Source organism: Pecten maximus, chromosome 18, assembly GCF_902652985.1.
Source record: "Pecten maximus chromosome 18, xPecMax1.1, whole genome shotgun sequence".
NCBI classification, from domain to species: domain Eukaryota; kingdom Metazoa; phylum Mollusca; class Bivalvia; order Pectinida; family Pectinidae; genus Pecten; species Pecten maximus.
Genome location: NC_047032.1, coordinates 17,920,552 through 17,945,226, shown reverse-complemented (window position 1 = coordinate 17,945,226; position 24,675 = coordinate 17,920,552). Strand labels below are relative to the sequence as shown.

General features: G+C 35.6%; 1 protein-coding gene and 1 long non-coding RNA gene across 3 annotated transcripts in view; one reads left to right on the top strand and one right to left on the bottom strand.

Moving 5' to 3' along the window:
* Positions 1–24,675, top strand: part of LOC117316486 (zinc metalloproteinase dpy-31-like) — a 66,864-nt gene that overhangs the window by 514 nt on the left and 41,675 nt on the right. Inside the window, exon 2 of one of the 2 annotated variants that reach the window (XM_033871094.1) lies at positions 13,186–13,245. The exons of the other annotated variant lie outside the window; for it this stretch is intronic. Coding sequence (XP_033726985.1) covers positions 13,186–13,245 — 60 coding nt within the window. The remainder of the gene's footprint in view (positions 1–13,185; positions 13,246–24,675) is intronic. 2 annotated transcript variants of the gene reach the window in all.
* On the bottom strand, positions 20,513–22,959 carry LOC117316488. Its single transcript, XR_004529864.1, has 2 exons — positions 22,500–22,959; positions 20,513–21,797 (listed from the first exon to the last, which is right to left on the bottom strand). It is a non-coding gene; the product is annotated as an uncharacterized LOC117316488 (long non-coding RNA).

Sequence of the window (24,675 nt, the reverse complement as noted above, 5' to 3'; positions counted from 1 at the left end):
TATGCACGTGCCGTCATTTACACGCGCACGTGCCGTTATTTATACATTAACGTTAATTCCTTGGGCACACGTTTACTATGTGCTAATGTGCAACTTTGTAAATGTCTACTTCACGCACAAATGTATACGAGTTTAATTCCAATTTACACGTATCCTTCCCTCAATATACATGTCCACGTGTGTATGGCTTAGGGATAAAGAAAACGGCGTATCGTGGTAATTATTCAGAGGTTTCAACATTTTATCATTACTCATATATCATTCATCATGTTTTACACATACATTTTCCATCCATTGTCCACTAGAATTTGAATAATGGTTTAATTATGTAATAATGTCCTAAAACATGACAGCTTGAAATTAATATTATTAATATAAAAAATAAATGACCAACGATTAGATAATGTTGTCGTATTCCAGTTAACGTACATGTATTTATGCCTTACCACTTTTTCATGGATATAAAGCTGAGCATTTCACATCATATTGCACACCCGTGTCACCAACGTGGACATGCATGGGCGTGCGCACACTTCACGTGTCATATCAGTGTCACTTCAAAGGTCGTTAGTTACGTACGTAAGTTACGTGGAGACAGGCTGTCGGCTCCATCAACTTAAAAATACCTACATTATATTGTTATTAGGCATGTATCTTTTCGTCTCTTTTCGCTGAATTTGCTTTTGAAGAATATTTATGGACGGAAAACAGGGATATAAGCAGCGGCATTTAAGAGGGGGACTTACAAGTTATGTCCTAAACGATGGATGTACCGCTATCATCAGTAAGGACGGACATACCATTGATTTCGGTAACGATAGATGTATAGCTATCATAATTAAGGACGGACATACATGTACTATTAACATCCGTAACGATGGATGTGTCGCTATCATCATTAAGGACGGACATACATGTACTATTAACATCCGTAACGATGGATGTGTCGCAATCATAATTAAGGACGGACATACATGTACTATTAACATCCGTAACGATGGATGTGTCGCAATCATAATTAAGGACGGACATACATGTACTATTAACATCCGTAACGATGGATGTGTCGCAATCATAATTAAGGACGGACATACATGTACTATTAACATCCGTAACGATGGATGTGTCGCTATCATCATTAAGGACAGACATACTAACCTCCGTAACAATGGATGTACCGCTATTATCATTAAGGACAGACATATTAACCTCCGTAACAATGGAGGTACCGCTATCATCATTAAGGACAGACATACTAACCTCCGTAACAATGGAGGTACCGCTATCATCATTAAGAACAGACATACTAACCTCCGTAACAATGGAGGTACCGCTATCATCATTAAGGACAGACATACTTTTAACCTCCGTAACAATGGATGTACCGCTATCATCATTAAGGACAGACATACTAACCTCCGTAACAATGGATGTACCGCTATCATCATTAAGGACAGACATACTTTTAACCTCCGTAACAATGGATGTACCGCTATCATCATTAAGGACAGACATACTAACCTCCGTAACAATGGATGTACCGCTATCATCATTAAGGACATACATACTATTAACCTCCGTAACAATGGATGTACCGCTATCATCATTAAGGACAGACATACTAACCTCCGTAACAATGGATGTACCGCTATCATCATTAAGGACAGACATACTAATGACCCCCGTTACGATGGTGTATCGCTATTACATGTATCATTAAGGACGGACATACTATTGACAACTGTAACTGACCTAGATATAAGTAACGTCCGTAACGGCAGAGGCTTTTCTTGAAGTTCGTCAACGAGTATATACTCTAAACTTAATAGAACCTGGTTTCCCAGTTTCAACGTACCTTGATACGAAAAATAAATCTCTACCTATATAGAAGACTAAACTGTAAAAAGTTGTCTACAAAAAACAAGTGCGTATCACTTAATCCACACACACAAACGTATGACATAAGATTATATATAATGTCCACTTAACATCCGCATTTGCATAAATAATGATACAAATGCAAATATTTATATATGTGTATACTATAGACAATTAAGTCGTTAAGGTCTACTCAGTCAGCCGGGAGACAACGTAACCCCTAACACTGAAGCGTACACTGTTATAATCATGATGAAGTTAAGGTCGATTGGTATCTAGTATCATTATTATCATAATAACTATGGAAATGTAAGACAATATTATTATTCCGTAAACAAAAATATGTATGATTTTTGTCAAGCGATGACCTTAAGGGTGTATGCTACCTTCATGGTTCGTAGAGGCTTCAGAATGTATGCTACTTGTACCTAATTGTGACCTGGAGACTTGAGGATGTATGCTTCCATACCCTGACGCAGAGGCTGTAGAATGTATGCCATATGCACATATTTGTGACTTAGAGACTTAAGGATGTATGCTATCTTACTGTGACTTGGAGGCTTCAGAAAGTATGCCATATGTACCAACTTGTGATCGACTTAAGGATGTATCCTACCTAACTGGTAGGTGGGGGGGGGGTTCAGAATGTATGCCATGTCAAAGACCTATATTAATGGGATTCGAAACATCCGCTTATCTCGCCGAGTCACGACCTCATCTATATTGTTCTTATAACCGGAATTATATTTAGCACGAGATCTAGCGAGACCAAGCGCTGCGGCTGCGCACTACATGTAGGTGGATATCGGAGTTGTTTATATTAGTGACATGTGCCGTGCCAAGACATGGCGACGGCTATATGTGCACATGTGTCACCGTTTGGCCGAGATAACTTCACACGGGCGACAGTTATACCTGTGCACTGTAAAGTATATCGGCAGATGTCAACAACGATAATTAAGTAGTTAAAGTGTCTAACCGAAAAAAGCACCATTTCCCCGTTGAAGATTCATATGGAAAGTGTCGTCTGATAATTTAGATGTATTGTTAGAGAAATATACTGACGACGATTTTTATATTTCGTATATAGGTCTCTGGCCATATGTACCAACTTGTGATCGACTTAAGGATGTATCCTACCTAACTGGTAGGTGGGGGGTTCAGAATGTATGCTACATGAACCCAATTATGATATGGATACTTGAGGATGTATGCTACCTTATTTGATGTGGGGGGCTTCATAATGTATGTATTCAATTGTGACCCGGATATTTAAGGATGTATGCTATCTTACTGTTACGCGGATGCCCCAGAATGAAAGCTACATGTACATAATTTTGACATGGAGACTTAACGATATATGCTACCTAACTGTTAGACAGAGCGACGTCATAATGTATCCTATCTTATGGTCTGATGTATACTTAAGAATATGTTGACATGCAGACATACTATTTCTCTCATCCCTACCGGTATCATACTGGTCTGTCCAGGTAAATACACCCATGCTTGCTGTGTGTGTATTACCTCGTTTCCGGTGTAGGATAGCCACGCGCGCGCAATGATACAAAAGTAGGTCGCCGAACCGAAAGTAGATCTATCTATAAACATTTCAACAATACATTGAATTAAGATATGTAATCAGATAATATATTTTTTATTTATGATATAAATTATGTAAAAAAAAAACACGTTCTTTTATTGTTTTTTATTAATAAAACATGGAACTATATTTTCACGCGAAAGGACACACTAGTTTGGCCGACATCAAGTGATTTGGCTTCGCTTGCAATGACAGGGCTGCTAAAACAACGTTAGACTGTGGAAATGAATGGTTTCCTTCGTTTTTAGAACAGCAAACGGCGTTTGCATATATGGGGTATGGTAAATCGATTGGCGCTGTTCTTTTTTTTATTATATGCAGTAGAAAAAAAGTTTGGATTGAGAAAAAATGGCGTCTATCTGAGAAAGCTATCGACAGATAGTGCCTATTTTTGCATATTTTAGGTTGGGGAATGAGAGAAAAATACTCAATCATATGTGGTTCATGTAGGATAGGGATATTTCATCCTCTGGGTCACAAAATGTGGTAAAACCCTCGGCGGAGCCTCGGGTTTTACCACATATTGTGACCCCTTGGGTGGAATATCCCTATCCTACATGACCACATATGATAGAGTCTTATAGTATCTACCAATGTTTATATTGGGCGTTGAGATTTAAGGATGACTTACTATGTACTTACAATTTGTCAAGTTTTCTTTGAATATGTACCTCACTGAACAACATACAGAGAGCCCGTCGCATGCAATCCAATGTAATTAGGGTGAAATGTCTCGCCCAAGGTCATAACACCACGACTGCTAAGACAGGCCCGTTTCTCAGCTTCGCGAGAATCACAAATTCGATACCATTCGATATAATTCAATTTATTTCCAAATGCTACATAGCATATAGGATTTCAAGATACATATATGTCATATAACAATTCATGCATACAAAATGACGGAGAACTAATTCTGACTATTACTGAACCACACTAAAATTACAAAATACAGGTGACATGTCTATAGTATGCTAATTACACTATGACGTTGTTAGCATCATATACATTGTACATATCTTTTTTTTTTATAATTCTTTTATATTTTGAAGATTTCTTTTTTCACATATTAAAACAATAGACATGGATGACAAAGATAAAAAACAAAAAACAAAAAATCATACATACACACACTCTTACACATACATGCTGTGATGATGATGATGATCATCATATCATCATCATCATCATCATCATCTTGCATCATCATCATCATGTATCATATAAGTAAACATGCATTATCATCATATGTTATCACCATAATGCATCATTATCAACATATATCATCATCATCATCATGCATCATTATCAGCATATATCATCATCATCATGAATCATATACATCATCACGCATCATCATATATCATCATCATCATCATCATCATCATCATCATCATCATCATCATATATCATCATCATCATCATCATCATCATGCATCATATACATCATCATCATCACGCATCATCATATATCATCATCATCACGCCTCATCATTATCAGTATATATCATCATCATGCATTATATATCATCATCATCATGCATCATATATCATCATGCATCATATATCATCATCATCACGCCTCATCATTATCAGTATATATCATCATCATGCATCATATATCATCATCATCATGCATCATCATCATCATGCATCATATATCATCATCATCATCATGCATCATATATCATCATCATTACGCATCATCATCATTATAGTCAAACACACATCGTCATCATAATCTTAATCATCATCATGCAACGTCATGCATCATCATCATCACGCATCATCATTATCAGTATATATCATCATCATGCATCATATATCATCATCATCATGCATCATATATCATCATGCATCATATATCATCATCATTACGCATCATCATCATCATATATCATCATCATCATCATGCATCATTATCATCATATATCATCATCATCATGCATCATTATCATCATATATCATCATCATCATGCATCATATATCATCCTCATCACGCATCATCATCATTATAGTCAAACACACATCGTCATCATAATCTTAATCATCATCATGCAATGTCATGCATCATCATCATCACGCCTCATCATTATCAGTATATATCATCATCATGCATCATATATCTTCATCATCACGCATCATTATCATCATTATAATCATCCTTCTCATGAACATGCTTCTTTTACTTTCTGCACACAGCTCACTCATGTACATTCACACCTATTCTCACACACATATAGCAGACTCACTTCACAACAAACACACACACAGATGCAAAAACATATCCTCACACACAAGGACAAACACATGAACAAATTACACATATAACCATTACACATCCTATCAAGGAGAGAGAGAGAGAGAGAGAGAGAGAGAGAGAGAAAGAGAGAGAGAGAGAGAGAGAAAGAGAGAGAGAGATAGTGAGAGAGAGAGGGGGAGATTACATTCGAATTCCTTGTTTATTGATATAAGTAGAAATTTTGAGATGAAATACAGGTGACATGTCTATAGTATGCTAATTACACTATGACGTTGTTTGCATCATATACATTGTACATATCTTGCTAACTTACGAATTTCGCCAATATTATTGACACACAGTAATTGGATAAGTTTATACATTGATGGTTTGCGCCAGTAAAATGGTTTGATGTGTTTTTTTTCTTAAATCATGAAAACTTTTGCATACTAAAATAAAACGATACTCATCTTCAATATCTTGTCTACATTTAGTACAAAGTCTTTGGGCGAACTTGATTCTAGCTTGCCGTTTGTGCCGTTTGCCGATTTTGAGCGTACATTCAAGCAAAGCGGCTCAGTTGCAATATGGCCGACATAGACCAAAACAAATTTATTTTTTATTTATCTTATATATTTATTTATTTATAAATAAACATATTCCAAAAGCATTGTAAACATCGAACGCTGCAGAACAATCAATATCAACCTACGTGTATTTTGCAATATATATGACTGAAATAGCCTAAAAGACTCAAAACAACTTGAAATTCTTTAACTTATCACTTAATCTAATCATTCGGTTGAACATGACGCCATCTTGTTTGCCGGTGTGCCGGTGCTTCCAAACCGGCAGGAATTTACGCCGATCGGCACGTGCCGATATTGTGCGCGCATATTCGGGACACAATCAAGTAATTTTGCCGCCTATCCGCCTTGCCGCCGGCACACCGGCACGCCGGAATCAAGTTCGCCCTTTGTTCTCTTGGTATTACCGACACGAGTAGAACCACTCGGATCTTCACGTGTGGTCGGCGCTCTAACCGACTCATCATCAGCTACCGCGGCTAGAATGCTAAAATGATATGCTTCAATGCCCGCGCTTACACAGGTAGGCCAGATGGCTGTTTTAGCAAATATGTATGATCGTTAACCTCGCCTGCTCGAGTTTTGAGCCAGAATGTCCAACAAAGTGAGATGAGGATGTGAAATGCACGTATCGTGCTGTTGAGAGTTTTAACATTTCTAATGTTTCACGAATTTTACCGAGAATCTGTTGATGCGATGTAAAGCATATATCAACTATGAAAATTTGTATCTGCATGTTCTGAACCGCTCATAGCGAGATGTCATCAGCACTTTTGTTCCAATCACAAGTTTCCTGGAATATGATCATACATGGAGCCCAAGGAGATATACAAGCGTTGATTATATATGTAGTATGTGTATTGAAGAGAAAAACATTTTTTTTTCTTTTCTCCCCTTTGTGACCTTGTTGAACTCGCAACGCCATCAATGTCTAATTATACGCCTGTGTCATAACCGCATACCACGCGTATTAATTATATTAATTAGATGAATTTTATTTACTGCTCATTAGCATTAGGCCTTCTTTTAACTGGAAATTGATGCTTTTCGCTGAGGTCGTGAAACACAGTCACCAAGCTCGAAATGGTACCTACTCAGTAATTGTGTTTGAAGAGTTCATATCGTGAAGAAGAAAACTTCTTTTAGACATTAGTCATATCATCACTGAGTATTTTCATACAAAATTAATTCAAGATGATTATTACCAACACGATTTTGGGGCGGAAAACCCAGAAAAGGCGGAAGAGTCTACCAGTGAACGGTACCAAATCTATAATGTTATGTTGATGTCTATGAATGGGTGAGGCTTTTCATTGAAACATGACGTCTTGTTTGGTAACACCCAAATTTTATCTGTATAAATACAACCATTTTTAATTTCATCTTTGACGTTACGCCCTATCTGTGAAGGCTACAATGTTCTCCCAAACTTTTGATTGACGAATTCATCTCCTTATATTATTCATAACCCAAAACTCCTTATGCACAGCTCCCTATGTTTCATTTGGAAGGCATTGCGTTATGAAGTCTGTGATCAGGTCCATGATTTTAATGCCGTTTTAGTGTGGAATTAAGATAAAAGTTGATTGTATTTTAACAATTCATATTTTATGATTATATAAAAAGCTGACCAGTCTGTGTTCATTATATTCATTCGTCCTATGAATTATCTTTTAAGACAAGCCTTAGAATTGACCCTAATGTGCCCACTACATGAATTATACAAGTTGGAATTGAGTGATCAACCATGTCAGAAGTGGATCATAGTATACTACTAGTTAAGTGTGGCACAGAGACTCAAATGTATCTATTTCGACGATTACAATTGAATATCCGTTATTTAATTATTTGTCATGCCGAACGTATCAACCTAATCATTTAATTTAGGTTCCTAAATGTTTGTTATTCGCCCTATATTCAGCAATTACCATAACGTCAAATAAAAAAAATCTACCGCAAGACGTCTCCAGGCTAAAATCATGTTTGACACGACCCTTATTTTAACCATACATAGAGTTTGCTAAGATAAATCTGCAAAAGTAATTTTGACATAGCCCTACATACCGACCTTACCATAAACGTCTCCAGGCTAAATTAATCTTAAACACGACCCTAATTATTAACCATACATAGAGTTTGTTAACATACATCTGCAAAAGTAAATTTTCCAATTAGAACCTGCTACACCAAATGTAACAAGAGATGAAAAAGGAAACGATCAGACCGGGATTCAAACCCGGGACCCCGGAACTCAGAAGGCATGTTTGGCCTAGATACCAGGAAAACGACAGAGTAATGTAATGAGATGTATGTATGAAACATAACGTCCCTTCATATGATCTAAAAACGATGTGTTGTAGTATAAATATTTCCATAGAACATGTAAGTTCATGTTTCTATATAATTCCATTGTCTAATGTTTATCATAATCTAGCACTAGAAGTTCATTCATATTTTGGTGAAATTAGAATGCCCCTAAAATTAAATTCCTACTTGAAGATACAGTTTCTCAACCACTAAACATTTATAGAGAAATGTTTCATTTTTTCATCATTATTTTGAAGAAAATTACCTTTTTTTTTTTTTTTTTTTTTAAAGTAGATATTTTTTCCCCAAAAAAGTCTAGATATCTAAAAAATTATCATGGAAAGGCAGAGTAATGTTTTGTTTGCAACAATGGAAATGGTGATGCAAAGATCACTGTTGTCAATTTTTCCTGGCCGTTTCGCATTTCCTAAAGAGCAAATAAAATTAAAGCACAAAGCAAAAAATAAGCAAACACAGCTGAAATGCTACGTAAGTGCTATGCCAAAACTTCACTTAAATTGACATTTGAGTTAAATCTACAACAGGTACATTATATATCACATTGTTTTTACAAAGCCTGGCATATAAAGCCAAGCCATGCATATCAAATGCTACATGTACTTTAACCGCAATGGCGGTACACTGATGTCCAAAATTTCACCGAACTGTACAGAACAGCAGGGCGCTTAAGGCAGAAATCATATAAAGATCGAACTTTATATTAAACCAGCTTTTGAGCTATGATTGACCTTAAATAAACATGATTAAGACCGTTGATGACCGAGATGATATTATAAATGTAGCTCTAATTTAATTGGATACACATAAGTAACACAACTGCCACGCCTTCAAAAAGAGAATTGGGGTTGTGAACATACAGCAGAATCACAAGGGGGATTTTAGAGGGACTGTCGTGGAGAGTGCGTGAACCGGGTCTACTCGTGCTCAAATAGACATTCTGAGCTCAGATTCAAAGACATTTAGCAGGACGAGTTGTACTAATTATTGTTAAAAATAGTGGCACGAACGGAACTGGCGATGACATTAATAGCACGAGGTGTACTGATGTTGTCATTATAGTAACACGAGGTGTACTGATGTTGACATTATAGTAACACGAGATGTTCTGATGTTGACATTATAGTAACACGAGGTGTACTGATGTTGACATTATAGTAACACGAGGTGTACTGATGTTGACATTATAGTAACACGAGATGTACTGATGTTGACATTATAGTAACACGAGGTATACTGATGTTGACATTATAGTAACACGAGGTGTACTGATGTTGACATTATAGTAACACGAGGTGTACTGATGTTGATATTATAGTAACACGAGATGTACTGATGTTGATATTATAGTAACACGAGGTGTACTGGTGTTGTCATTATAGTAACACGAGATGTTCTGATGTTGACATTATAGTAACACGAGGTGTACTGATGTTGACATTATAGTAACACGAGATGTTCTGATGTTGACATTAATAGCACGAGGTGTACTGATGTTGTCATTATAGTAACACGAGGTGTACTGATGTTGACATTATAGTAACACGAGATGTTCTGATGTTGACATTATAGTAACACGAGGTGTACTGATGTTGACATTATAGTAACACGAGTTGTACTGATGTTGACATTATAGTAACACGAGGTGTACTGATGTTGACATTATAGTAACACAAGGTGTACTGATGTTGACATTATAGTAACATGAGGTGTACTGATGTTGACATTATAGTAACACGAGGTATACTGATGTTGGCATTATAGTAACACGAGATGTACTGATGTTGACATTATAGTAACACGAGGTGTACTGATGTTGACATTATAGTAACACGAGGTGTACTGATGTTGACATTATAGTAACACGAGATGTTCTGATGTTGACATTATAGTAACACGAGGTGTACTGATGTTGACATTATAGTAGGACGAGTTGTACTGATGTTGACAGTATAGTAACACGAGGTGTACTGATGTTGACATTATAGTAACACGAGGTGTACTGATGTTGACATTATAGTAACACGAGGTGTACTGATGTTGACATTATAGTAACAAGAGGTGTACTGATGTTGACATTATAGTAACACGATGTGTACTGATGTTGTCATTATAGTAACACGAGGTGTACTGATGTTGTCATTATAGTAACACGAGGTGTACTGATGTTGACAGTATAGTAACACGAGGTGTACTGATGTTGACATTATAGTAACACGAGGTGTACTGATGTTGTCATTATAGTAACACGATGTGTACTGATGTTGACATTATAGTAACACGAGGTGTACTGATGTTGACATTATAGTAACACGAGGTGTACTGATGTTGACATTATAGTAACACGAGGTGTTCTGATGTTGTCATTATAGTAACACGAGGTGTACTGATGTTGTCATTATAGTAACACGGGGTGTACTGATGTTGTCATTATAGTAACACGAGGTGTACTGATGTTGTAATTATAGTAACACGAGGTGTACTGATGTTGACATTAATAACACGAGGTGTACTGATGGTGTCATTATAGTAACACGTGGTGTACTGATGTTGATATTATAGTAACACGAGATGTACTGATGTTGATATTATAGTAACATGAGGTGTACTGATGCTGACATTATAGTGACATGAGTTGTACGGATGTTGACATTATAGTAACACGAGTTGTACTGATGTTGACATTATAGTAACACGAGGTGTACTGATGTTGACATTATAGTAACATGAGGTGTACTGATGTTGACATTATAGTAACACAAGGTGTACTGATGTTGATATTATAGTCACACGAGTTGTACTGATGTTGACATTATAGTAACACGAGGTGTACTGATGTTGGCATTATAGTAACACGAGGTGTACTGATGTTGACATTATAGTAACACAAGGTGTACTGATGTTGACATTATAGTAACACGAGGTGTACTGATGTTGGCATTATAGTAACACGAGTTGTACTGATGTTGATATTATAGTAACACGAGGTGTACTGATGTTGACATTATAGTAACACGAGGTGTACTTATGTTGACATTATAGTAACACAAGGTGTACTGATGTTGACATTATAGTAACACGAGGTGTACTGATGTTGGCATTATAGTAACACGAGGTGTACTGATGTTGATATTATAGTAACACGAGGTGTACTGATGTTGACATTATAGTAACACGAGGTGTACTGATGTTGACATTATAGTAACACGAGGTGTACTGATGTTGACATTATAGTAACACGAGGTGTACTGATGTTGTCATTATAGTAACACGAGGTGTACTGATGTTGACATTATAGTAACACGAGGTGTACTGATGTTGACATTATAGTAACACGAGATGTAATGATGTTGTCATTATAGTAACACGAGATGTACTGATGTTGACATTATAGTAACACGATGTGTAATGATGTTGATATTATAGTAACACGAGGTGTACTGATGTTGATATTATAGTTACACGAGGTGTACTGATGTTGGCATTATAGTAACACGAGATGTAATGATGTTGTCATTATAGTAACACGAGATGTACTGATGTTGACATTATAGTAACACGATGTGTAATGATGTTGATATTATAGTAACACGAGGTGTACTGATGTTGATATTATAGTAACACGAGGTGTACTTATGTTGTCATTATAGTAACACGAGGTGTACTGATGTTGTCATTATAGTAACACGAGGTGTACTGATGTTGACATTATAGTAACACGAGGTGTACTGATGTTGATATTATAGTAACACGAGGTGTACTGATGTTGACATTATAGTAACACGAGGTGTACTGATGTTGACATTATAGTAACACGAGGTGTACTGATGTTGATATTATAGTAACACGAGGTGTACTGATGTTGACATTATAGTAGCATTAGTTGTATAACGTTATAGAAAAAATAAATCTGATAGACATAACAGTTAAAGCAATTCGCCATAAAAAGAAATAAACTCGAACCGGGAAGCTGTTTTTCGAGGTTTTCATCCAGAGTGTTTTTGATTAAAATACAATAACCAAGCAACCAGAGAAATTAGGGTGAAGTGTCTTGCCCGAGGACACAACTAAGGCAACACAGACCTGACCATTCTCAGTTTCCATAGAAACACAAATCGTCACGGGTAGGGAGCGTCGAACCACGTACCTTGGATCTTCACCTTAGGTTACGTAACCGACTAGGCTAGCGCGACCCTTTTTTCATATTCTCGAACTATCCAGAATATCATATAAATGTATATACGCACGCGGTATTACCATTAAAACGACTTGGATATAATTAGATAAAAACAATGCTTAAGGGAAACCAATACTTTTTAAATATTAGATATAAAAGTTTATGTACTGGTGCATTTGGTTTTAGAGGGAAACATATTGTACTCCATGACGCATGCGTAACGGGAAGAGTATACTGCATACTATGATAATAGATATACATTGTCGAAAGTCACATTCCTCTCATATCATGCAATGATAAAATATTTTGAATGTCATTAGTCTTGAATAAGGTCACCAGAATTGTATTTGTGATGCCCTTGGTATAATTGAAGGTCAAGGCTGATGTCGTCCGTTCAAGGTTGTGGCCAAGTCTAGAAAATGGAGGCTTTGAGGTAAGCATACGTACATACAAACTTGCAATGATTTACTGGAAAGTGCACCACATACGTTATTCTGAGCATCACCATGGTAAAGGGTACTGGTAATATTTATTCAGTTATATGATAAATATATATATAAAAAAAAAAAATTATTTGAGAAAGAATAGGTAAATTACATAATACATTTGTAAGATTTTAGCTATAATTTGCTAATACATTTTATTTCGAATACATATAACGATTCTGGGGGCCAAATTGAGTCTCTGTCAAAAACCTAACAGTCAAAGAAACGATTATTTTCCTCTATAATAATAAATATATAAACAATGCATTTATATAATGACGTGCTGGGGAAAAGTTCACGACTTGATTTTGTTTGGTTAAGTACTGTTTAACGTCCTATGACCATTTTAATGTTCAATGTTAATTCAACCATTTAAAGACGCAGTCTTTGCGAAAGATGCATACGTGTGGTGACTGTTTGTGTTTTGGGAGGCTGAGGTATGTTTGTGTCTGTCTGCCCTTTGTCAGCACAAAGTGACAAGCTGGGTATCATTGGTTGTGCGCCGTCGTTTTTTATGCTAACACAAGATTCAAGCAAGCGGGCATCAATGCAATTATTTAAAATGTTAAATATTTTCATATGAATATACTTCATAGTTTATATTATTAAATTAATTAAATTTTTACCACAGGTTTTCGGGAAAATAGAAGCAAAGTATCAATAAAATCACCAACGTAAATCTCAGAAGCTAAAAGTGCAATTGTTCTGATATTGTAACTGAACTTTTACACAAATTATGAATGGAAGTATGATTTAAAGCTAGTATGATTAATTACCCCAATTACAAATGTATATGGGACACTGTATAAATGAATAATATCTATATACTGTTTTTATTGTTATTATTAATAAAATAAGAATTACAAAAATATATAGAGAATACATGGTCCGTGTCTTAAAATATAAGCTGTATTTTGGCGAGGGTAAAGAAAGACAAAAGTGGCGAGCCTTGGCGAGCCACTTTTGTCTTTCTGTCCCGAGCCAAAAATACAGCTTATATTTTAAGACACTAATCATGTATTCTATTTATCCTGCAACAGTCATAAAAATAATCATCAAAAATAATCATTTTGAAGTGAAACGGTGTCAAAAATGACAGAAATATGTTCGCCTTTTAAACGTAGTTTCACTTTGAAGTAGGTCAGTCGAACTGACGCATGTGCTATGATTCCAAAATACAGCTGTTTTCCGTCACTGCCGTATACAGCAAAAATATATACGGTGGGTGTATTCCGACAATGCGGTGGCAGTTGCAGGATAAAATGATGTATCAACTTCAGTAAGGTAATGTGTACATGCATTCAAAAACCTGGAGAGAAAACAATAGAAGCATATATTGGTTAAAAGAAATAGATATATGAGGTACATTACAAAAAACCAACCTTATTAGAAAATATTCTTGTAATTTCAGCTTTACTTACGATACACTGAGATATATCATTTCTATAGTATTGCTGTGTATCTTACAGCAGCAGACACTACAATCTAACTTATATCAGACTAAAAGGAAACTTGTTGGTTATAAACAGTAGCTGAGATGGCACGATGATTACTCTAACAAAGCAAACGGAAAACAAGCAAACAGACACAACAAAAGGAAAACAAGCAAACAGACACAACAAATGGAAAACAAACAGACACAACAAAAGGAAAACAAGCAAACGGACACAACAAAAGGAAAACAAGCAAACAGACACAACAAATGGAAAACAAACAGACACAACAAAAGGAAAACAAGCAAACATACACAACAAAAGGAAAACAAGCAAACAGACACAGCAAAAGGAAAACAAACAAACAGACACAACAAAAGGAAAACAAGCAAACGGACACAACAAAAGGAAAACAAACAAACAGACACAGCAAAAGGAAAACAAACAGACACAACAAAAGGAAAACAAACAGACACAACAAAAGGAAAACAAGCAAACAGACACAACAAATGGAAAACAAACAGACACAACAAAAGGAAAACAAGCAAACGGACACAACAAAAGGAAAACAACCAAACAGACACAGCAAAAGGAAAACAAACAGACACAACAAAAGGAAAACAACCAAACAGACACAACAAAAGGAAAACAACCAAACAGACACAACAAAAGGAAAACAAGCAAACAGACACAACAAAAGGAAAACAACCAAACAGACACAACAAAAGGAAAACAAGCAAACGGACACAACAAAAGGAAAACAACCAAACAGACACAACAAAAGGAAAACAAACAGACACAACAAAAGGAAAACAACCAAACAGACACAACAAATGGAAAACAAGCAAACATACACAACAAAAGGAAAACAAACAGACACAACAAAAGGAAAACAACCAAACAGACACAACAAATGGAAAACAAACAGACACAACAAATGGAAAACAAACAGACACAACAAAAGGAAAACAAGCAAACATACATAACAAAAGGAAAACAAGCAAACAGACACAACAAAAGGAAAACAAGCAAACAGACACAACAAATGGAAAACAAACAGACACAACAAAAGGAAAACAAGCAAACAGACACAACAAATGGAAAACAAACAGACACAACAAAAGGAAAACAAGCAAACAGACACAACAAAAGGAAAACAAGCAAACGGACACAACAAAAGGAAAACAACCAAACAGACACAACAAATGGAAAACAAACAGACACAACAAAAGGAAAACAAACAGACACAACAAAAGGAAAACAAGCAAACAGACACAACAAAAGGAAAACAAGCAAACGGACACAACAAAAGGAAAACAACCAAACAGACACAGCAAAAGGAAAACAAACAGACACAACAAAAGGAAAACAAGCAAACAGACACAACAAAAGGAAAACAAGCAAACGGACACAACAAAAGGAAAACAAGCAAACAGACACAACAAAAGGAAAACAAGCAAACAGACACAACAAAAGGAAAACAAACAGACACAACAAAAGGAAAACAAGCAAACAGACACAACAAATGGAAAACAAACAGACACAACAAAAGGAAAACAAGCAAACAGACACAACAAAAGGAAAACAAGCAAACGGACACAACAAAAGGAAAACAACCAAACAGACACAACAAATGGAAAACAAACAGACACAACAAAAGGAAAACAAACAGACACAACAAAAGGAAAACAAGCAAACAGACACAACAAAAGGAAAACAAGCAAACGGACACAACAAAAGGAAAACAACCAAACAGACACAGCAAAAGGAAAACAAACAGACACAACAAAAGGAAAACAAGCAAACAGACACAACAAAAGGAAAACAAGCAAACGGACACAACAAAAGGAAAACAAGCAAACAGACACAACAAAAGGAAAACAAGCAAACAGACACAACAAATGGAAAACAAACAGACACAACAAAAGGAAAACAAGCAAACATACACAACAAAAGGAAAACAAGCAAACAGACACAACAAAAGGAAAACAAGCAAACGGACACAACAAAAGGAAAACAACCAAACAGACACAACAAAAGGAAAACAAGCAAACGGACACAACAAAAGGAAAACAAGCAAACAGACACAACAAAAGGAAAACAAGCAAACAGACACAACAAATGGAAAACAAACAGACACAACAAAAGGAAAACAAGCAAACATACACAACAAAAGGAAAACAAGCAAACAGACACAACAAAAGGAAAACAAGCAAACGGACACAACAAAAGGAAAACAACCAAACAGACACAACAAATGGAAAACAAGCAAACAGACACAGCAAAAGGAAAACAAACAGACACAACAAAAGGAAAACAAGCAAACAGACACAACAAAAGGAAAACAAGCAAACAGACACAACAAAAGGAAAACAAACAGACACAACAAAAGGAAAACAAGCAAACAGACACAACAAAAGGAAAACAAGCAAACAGACACAACAAATGGAAAACAAACAGACACAACAAAAGGAAAACAAGCAAACATACACAACAAAAGGAAAACAAGCAAACAGACACAACAAAAGGAAAACAACAAAACAAAACAAACGGAAAAATAATAAACAAACAAAAAGGTAAGCAAGCAAACAAACGAAACAAAAGGAAAACAAACAAACAAACAGACCGAAAGGAAAACAAACAAATAAACAAAGAAAAATGAAAACAAGCAAACAAACAAAACAAACGGAAAACAAGCAAACATACACACACACACACACGCACACAAATAAGTAGCAAAATGTCAAAAAGAAAAACAAATGAGTGTAGAGGTGTGGCGTTCCTGATATCGCTCAAGGAAATGTAATATTTCCCAGTAATATCACGATCGCGACAATAAAATGTCCATAGTCATCATGAACTTGCAGTTCTGAATAACTTGGTTTGTAGTCTTATCCGTCAGTAATGGACATTTATGACATAATCTGTGATATTTTGAGTATTCTCCTTGAATAATGAATCGGCAGCGATAAATTGGTACATTTATGTATCTTCGATTGACAAAAGAATGAGGTTGGTCTGAGGTAATCCTATCGTTGTATCATACAGGAGAGTGGTCCAGTGTGATTAGTTACCGTTAGTTAAGCTGTACAGATCGAGGAAAACAATGCAGACTACGCCCTATCCTGGTATGGAACTTGTTTACCTTCAATATTACGCGAGCAATACGAGTTTTGTATGTTTTTAATCGGTAGGCAGATCAAAACGGGGCACAACAAATCGCCAGTAGAAGCAATACTAAATCTTTGGCTACGTTTCTGGGGGTGCACCTCGCCTTCACAAGGACATGACTTGTTTACTTTGCTCCCCCCTCATCAGGCAGTTACTTATTTACTAAAGTAAACTCAGCAATATATTTAATTAAGACTAGAACTATCAGGTTAATCAACCAATCAGGTGTTCTTATATTTGTGAGAAGCCGTGCGTAGCTTCATGTCACGAATAATAGGTGAATTACTGGAATGTAACGAAATTTTCTTTCAGACACGTATACATTAATATTTATTGTGAGAGGTCACTTAGTAGACTGATTATGAGATTTAGAAAACTGAACTCAACGCGAGAAACATTCTTAGTTGGGTAGTTGTGGAGGAATGGGTTATAGGTAACAACTCTCTCTCTCTCTCTCTCTCTCTCTCTCTCTCTCTCTCTCTCTTACTCGCCAATCGGTGCTTATGAGGAATTGGTAACTACACGACGTTATGGGGAACACAACTTCCAGCATCAATCTCTCTATACTTTCATCTGGACAACAGCGTATGCATCCACCGAAATAAATACACTTTCAGCTATTTCCAAATATTAAACCATATCAACGTTCTCTCTCCGTTTTAGTATATGGGGCAAAGACAATTTTATGGGGATCATTCGGAACACCTCCGTAAGAGATTTATGCCTCATAAACCCTTTCTTCAAGGGGGGGATCGAGGGGGGACCTAAATATTCACCATAAAATACCTGCAATAAATAATCCCTTTAAACCTTCATCAGATGGATATTAAGTCTACCCGACAGAAATATAGTACTATAAATTCTCTAAAAATACTTATCATTGAGAATGTATTCGTCAATCATAAAGCCTTTTCACAGAGAGATACCAAGATGTTCCCCACAAACACTTATCAGTGAGAATGTATTCCTCATAAAGCCTTTTCACAGAGATACCAAGATGTTCCCCACAAACACTTATCAGTGAGAATGTATTCCCCATAAACCCTCTTCACAGAGAGATACCAAGATGTTCCCCACAAACACTTATCAGTGAGAATGTATTCCCCATAAACCCTCTTCACAGAGAGATACTAAGTTCCCCACAAACACTTTACAGTGAGAATGTATTCCCCATAAACCCTCTTCACAGAGAGATACCAAGATGTTCCCCACAAACACTTATCAGTGAGAATGTATTCCCCATAAACCCTCTTCACAGAGAGATACCAAGATGTTCCCCACAAACACTTATCAGTGAGAATGTATTCCTCATAAACCCTTTTCACAGAGAGATACTAAGGTCCTCACAAACACTTATCAGTGAGAATGTATTCCCCATAAACCCTCTTCACAGAGAGATACCAAGATGTTCCCCACAAACAATTATCAGTGAGAATGTATTCCTCATAAACCCTCTTCACAGAGAGATACCAAGATGTTCCCCACAAACACTTATCAGTGAGAATGTATTCCTCATAAACCCTATTCACAGAGAGATACCAAGTTATTCCCCACAAACACTTTACAGTGAGAATGTATTCCTCATAAACCCTATTCACAGAGAGATACCAAGTTGTTCCCCACAAACAATTATCAGTGAGAATGTATTCCTCATAAACCCTCTTCAGAGAGATACCAAGTTGTTCCCCACAAACAATTATCAGTGAGAATGTATTCCTCGTAAACCCTCTTCAGAGAGATACCAAGATGTTCCCCACAAACACTTATCAGTGAGAATGTATTCCCCATAAACCCTCTTCACACAGAGATACGAAGATGTTCCCCACAAACAATTATCAGTGAGAATGTATTCCTCATAAACCCTCTTCACAGAGAGATACCAAGATGTTCCCCACAAACACTTATCAGTGAGAATGTATTCCTCATAAACCCTATTCACAGAGATACCAAGTTGTTCCCCACAAACAATTATCAGTGAGAATGTATTCCTCATAAACCCTCTTCAGAGAGATACCAAGATGTTCCCCACAAACACTTATCAGTGAGAATGTATTCCTCATAAACCCTCTTCACACAGAGATACCAAGTTGTTCCCCACAAACACTTAACAGTGAGAATGTATTCCTCATAAACCCTCTTCACAGAAAGATACTAAGTTCCTCACAAACACTTATCAGTGAGAATGTATTCCTCATAAACCCTCTTCACAGAGAGATACTAAGTTCCCCACAAACACTTATCAGTGAGAATGTATTCCTCATAAACCCTCTTCACAGAGAGATACCAAGATGTTCCCCACAAACACTTATCAGTGAGAATATATTCCTCATAAACCCTCTTCACAGAGAGATACCATGATGTTCCCCACAAACACTTATCAGTGAGAATGTATTCCTCATAAACCCTCTTCACAGAGAGATACCAAGATGTTCCCCACAAACACTTATCAGTGAGAATGTATTCCTCCTAAACCCTCCTCACAGAGAGATACTAAGTTGTTCCCCACAAGCACTTATCAGTGGGAATGTATTCCTCATAAACCCTCTTCACAGAGAGATACTAAGTTGTTCCCCACAAGCACCTGCTGAATCCATCAACTCAACAGATGTGATTGATACAATGGATTTATTCACACAAAAACAAATAATAACAACTAGATAGCTAGCACTAGCTGTAAAGATCGCAATCAAATCAACAGTGAACATTTTTTATCTTCAATACCAAATTAAACAATAACTGAAATTCAAAAAAACAAATCTCTCAGTCTTCAAAAGATATCAAACATTGCATTGTTTTGCATCGAAGGGTATAAATATCCAAATAGCCTTAGGCTTAAACATGAAATGTAGTAAGTTGAAAATAACATGGCATCATACTAATATTGAATGCAATATTGCATTAAATAAACACATACAATGTAACATTTCACATTTTCCTCTGCACTATATCTGAGATTTGTTATCATTGAGAGTTCTCTAATACTTCCATAGTACTATGTAAAAGGTCAGGATTTCTTATTCCAATATATGACTTTGATGACATTGATTATATATATTTAAAATCATCCATACAAATGAAACAGGTCCTAATTTTATCTTTTTTAATGAAAAATAGTGGTAACAAACATTCGCTTGTATATCTTGCATTGCCACTTAAATGTCAAACACAGGTATTTCCCTGGATCAAATTAAGATGAGTTATTTTGGAGAGTGAATGGAATTATTATTAAGAAACAGAAGAAGCCTTAGAATAAACATTGGAGGATTTTGCCACAAAGGCAAAGACTGACGGTGATGGAGACATAAGGATTCAAGCTAAATGTTCAAAGGGAATTCGCAAGAAAATTATTTAAATTTTGTGAGGAGAAAATTGTATGTACTAAATGTCTAACTCATTCAGAGCACCAATTAACATTTGCTGATATAAGTACATATACAGTGTATCATTGGATGCAAAACAAATGTACGTAGATAATTCTATCCTAGGTTCTTTCAAGAAATGGAATTAATTCAACCGAGTCATTTCGTCGTCACAAGTAAATAAAAGTAAAGTAAAACACCAAAAACGGCACACTCTTCATTATTGGAATCAAAACATTTCTTGACGAACATAACATAGATTTAGTTCCGCAAAGAAGATGCTTGCAAAAGCTTCATCTTTTTTTTCTGATGCTGCTGTGTCAGGCTCCAAACGTAATACTTAATACACTTCCAGCCTCTTTTTTCGAACATTGTTTTCATATAAGTGTTTTTCCTTGTCCCTAATAAAACATCATTTTTTGTTGGAGGCTTATTTGATGTAATACATGGATGAAATATGCGCTTAAGGATTTCAGTGTCAGCTTTGGTCCAGGGCACCCTGTTTTTTTTTCTTTCTTTCTTTTTCCAGTGAAGGCTCTGAAATTAAAACAAAATATACATCGGTATATGAAAATATGCATTTGCTGATCTATTGCGGGGTCATAAAAATACATTTTATACCACAATATGTGGGTGTAATTCAATTCTCAGTGTATCAAATAATTACTTAATGCAACTGTTGAATAAGTATATAAGTACATTTTGTATACATATTGCACAAATAAATTTTAATGGTAAAATGAGCAAGAAGTCCATCGGTCACAGTCAATTATTAAATAACTTATTGCTACTGAATGGTTTCAAAATTTTGGTGAAAGTGATCATACTATGTTTGTTTTATGAAAAATACAAAGACTCAAATATTATTGACCCAGGTGCCATGTTTAATGGAGTCATTAGTCAAGGGAACCATCATAAAGGTCAAATAGGACTGCTGGTCACCTTAAACACAAGTTAATGTAACGTACGCCAGGTTTTGTAGTTGAATGAAAGCCAGAATACCCGGAGTGAAAACACCGATCGCGACCTACATTCAGTATCCGGCAACTAACTGCCCCAAATAATCTTAAACATGAAACCTAGAAGTTAAGGGCATTAAGTTGTTGTGATCTGGATTTAGTGGCTGAATACAGGGTTTCTGTAGTGTAGGGGGATAAAAACTTTGAAGGTATTTGGTTGCATTAGACAGTAAGTCGATATAAACAGGGGTTCGTAAGACAGGTTTGACTCAATTGATACCTTTCTTTTCTTGGTGATGGCCAATGCACTGGAATCATTGTGGTCACTTGCATCTGTCTCACTGAAATGTATTAAAACTGTTTTTGTTTAAGAAGAAACAAGTTGTAATGTTTCTATAGCATGGAATTGATCTTATTTTTTCAATAATGAAGGGTTAGACAGGGAAGAACATGTGCAGTATGCAGTATGCCATATAGCGACTTTGATTCTTATAACAATGACAAATTGTTGTGTTCATCCAATATTATAGTATCAGTAACCTCACCAAGTTTCGATTCAAATGGATGGCAATAACACTGTTTAAAGTAGACTTTAATTTACGCAAATACTGATGTGGCCGTTGTTGCTGTCGCCGTCGTAAAAGTAACACGGTGACCTTATGTTTCACTTTCCGCGACTATTGTCGAAGGCGAGACCAAAATCATAATAGGATGTGCATGTTTTTATATAATTTATATTAGGATATCAATAAAATACTGAATGAGAAAATATTTACATTTTCTGAACAAATGTCTACATTGCTAAAGCTATGCCTTATACAAGAAACTGCCATGTTAATGTTGTGACTATACAGGAACATGAAAATATGATGGGTTCAGACTACATTCCTAACCTAAAACATTTGAAAGAAATGGTATTTTCAAAAACAAATAATACCGTCAGTATTACTTAGATGTGCAGCATAATCATAACATGCTAATTAAATCACAGATCATCTGGATAACAGCTGCTCTCTAATGATTTGATTAAGATTCAAAATGTATATCTTTACTTATTCTAGCTAATTGTCATCTGCTTAACAATTCAAATACATAATAATATCTTAATTACTTCCACACCAGGACCAAATTGTTTTCATTCAATGTGTAGTTAATATCTCAGTTTTAGTATATATGCTACTTGTATATATGTACCTTGTATCACAAAGATTTTTAAATGTTTGATGATCCTGTTTTGGTGTTGAAATTACAAATACATGAATTGGCTTTATAGTCCACAAATACTATCATAACATTATCCATTCTCCAGTCCATGTTATGTTCAGATAGATCAAACAAAGTTAAAATAACAGCAAAGAAGTAATTGTGTAGAATATCCCACTGAACCTTTCAGAAGAGCAAAATTGCTTGCAGCACAACATTTCAGAAAAATTATAAAACAAAATGAAATTTGATCCACATATCTGTAGATCCAATACATCCATGTTCTCATCACCACAGAAGGCAAGGATTTCACTAAATTGAAAATCATTTCCAAAACAAGCAAATCCACCAGAAGGAAACTCCATATCTCAATCTAAAACTTGTTCTAGATTCCACTTAATCATATTAATTTCAAACATTTTAATGACAATTTGCAAACATTTCAATGACAATGATTTCAATAATTTTGTTCCCCATAAATTCAGAGAGAAATTAAAATATTTCATATCAGATTAAAGAATCCACATCAGGCCTGACCTGATTTTTCAACCAATCTTGGTAAGAGTAAGCTTGATTTTCTTCACAAATTTGACAGAAAAAATAAGTTGTAGATGAGAGAATGCTTGATAATCTGATATTTCTCACAAACTTGACAGAGAGAAAGTTTAAGGTAATATTCCTCACAAACTTGACAGAGAGAAAGTTTAAGGTAATATTCCTCACAAACTTGACAGAGAGAAAGTTTAAGGTAATATTCCTCACAAACTTGCCAGAGAGAAAGTTTAAAGTAATACAAAAAAAATGTAGTCCTCACAAACTTGTCAGAGAGAAAGTTCTAAGGTAATATTAATATTCCTCACAAACTTGCCAGAGAGAAGTTTAAGGTAATATTCCTCACAAACTTGCCAGAGAGAAATCTTGATATTCATCATAAAGTTGACATTTTGATTCTTGATCCTGACAGGAAAAATGTGTTTCACAGTTTGAGATATAAATTGGTCAAGGAAACGAATACAGCATCTTAAATTTGAATTGTGTAAAATATCTATTGAAATGCATGAAGCCAAAATTTTACACAAAAATTTGAAGTCTAAAAACTGCACTTGACAATTATTAACAACATGAATGCAAGTTATTTGCAGGAGTTTATGAAATCTCTGACAAATAATTATGCTGATTGTGTAAATGGTATAAACATCCATTTGTAATTTTATGTGACCATTTCATGCAAGTTTTACATATTTTTGTTCATT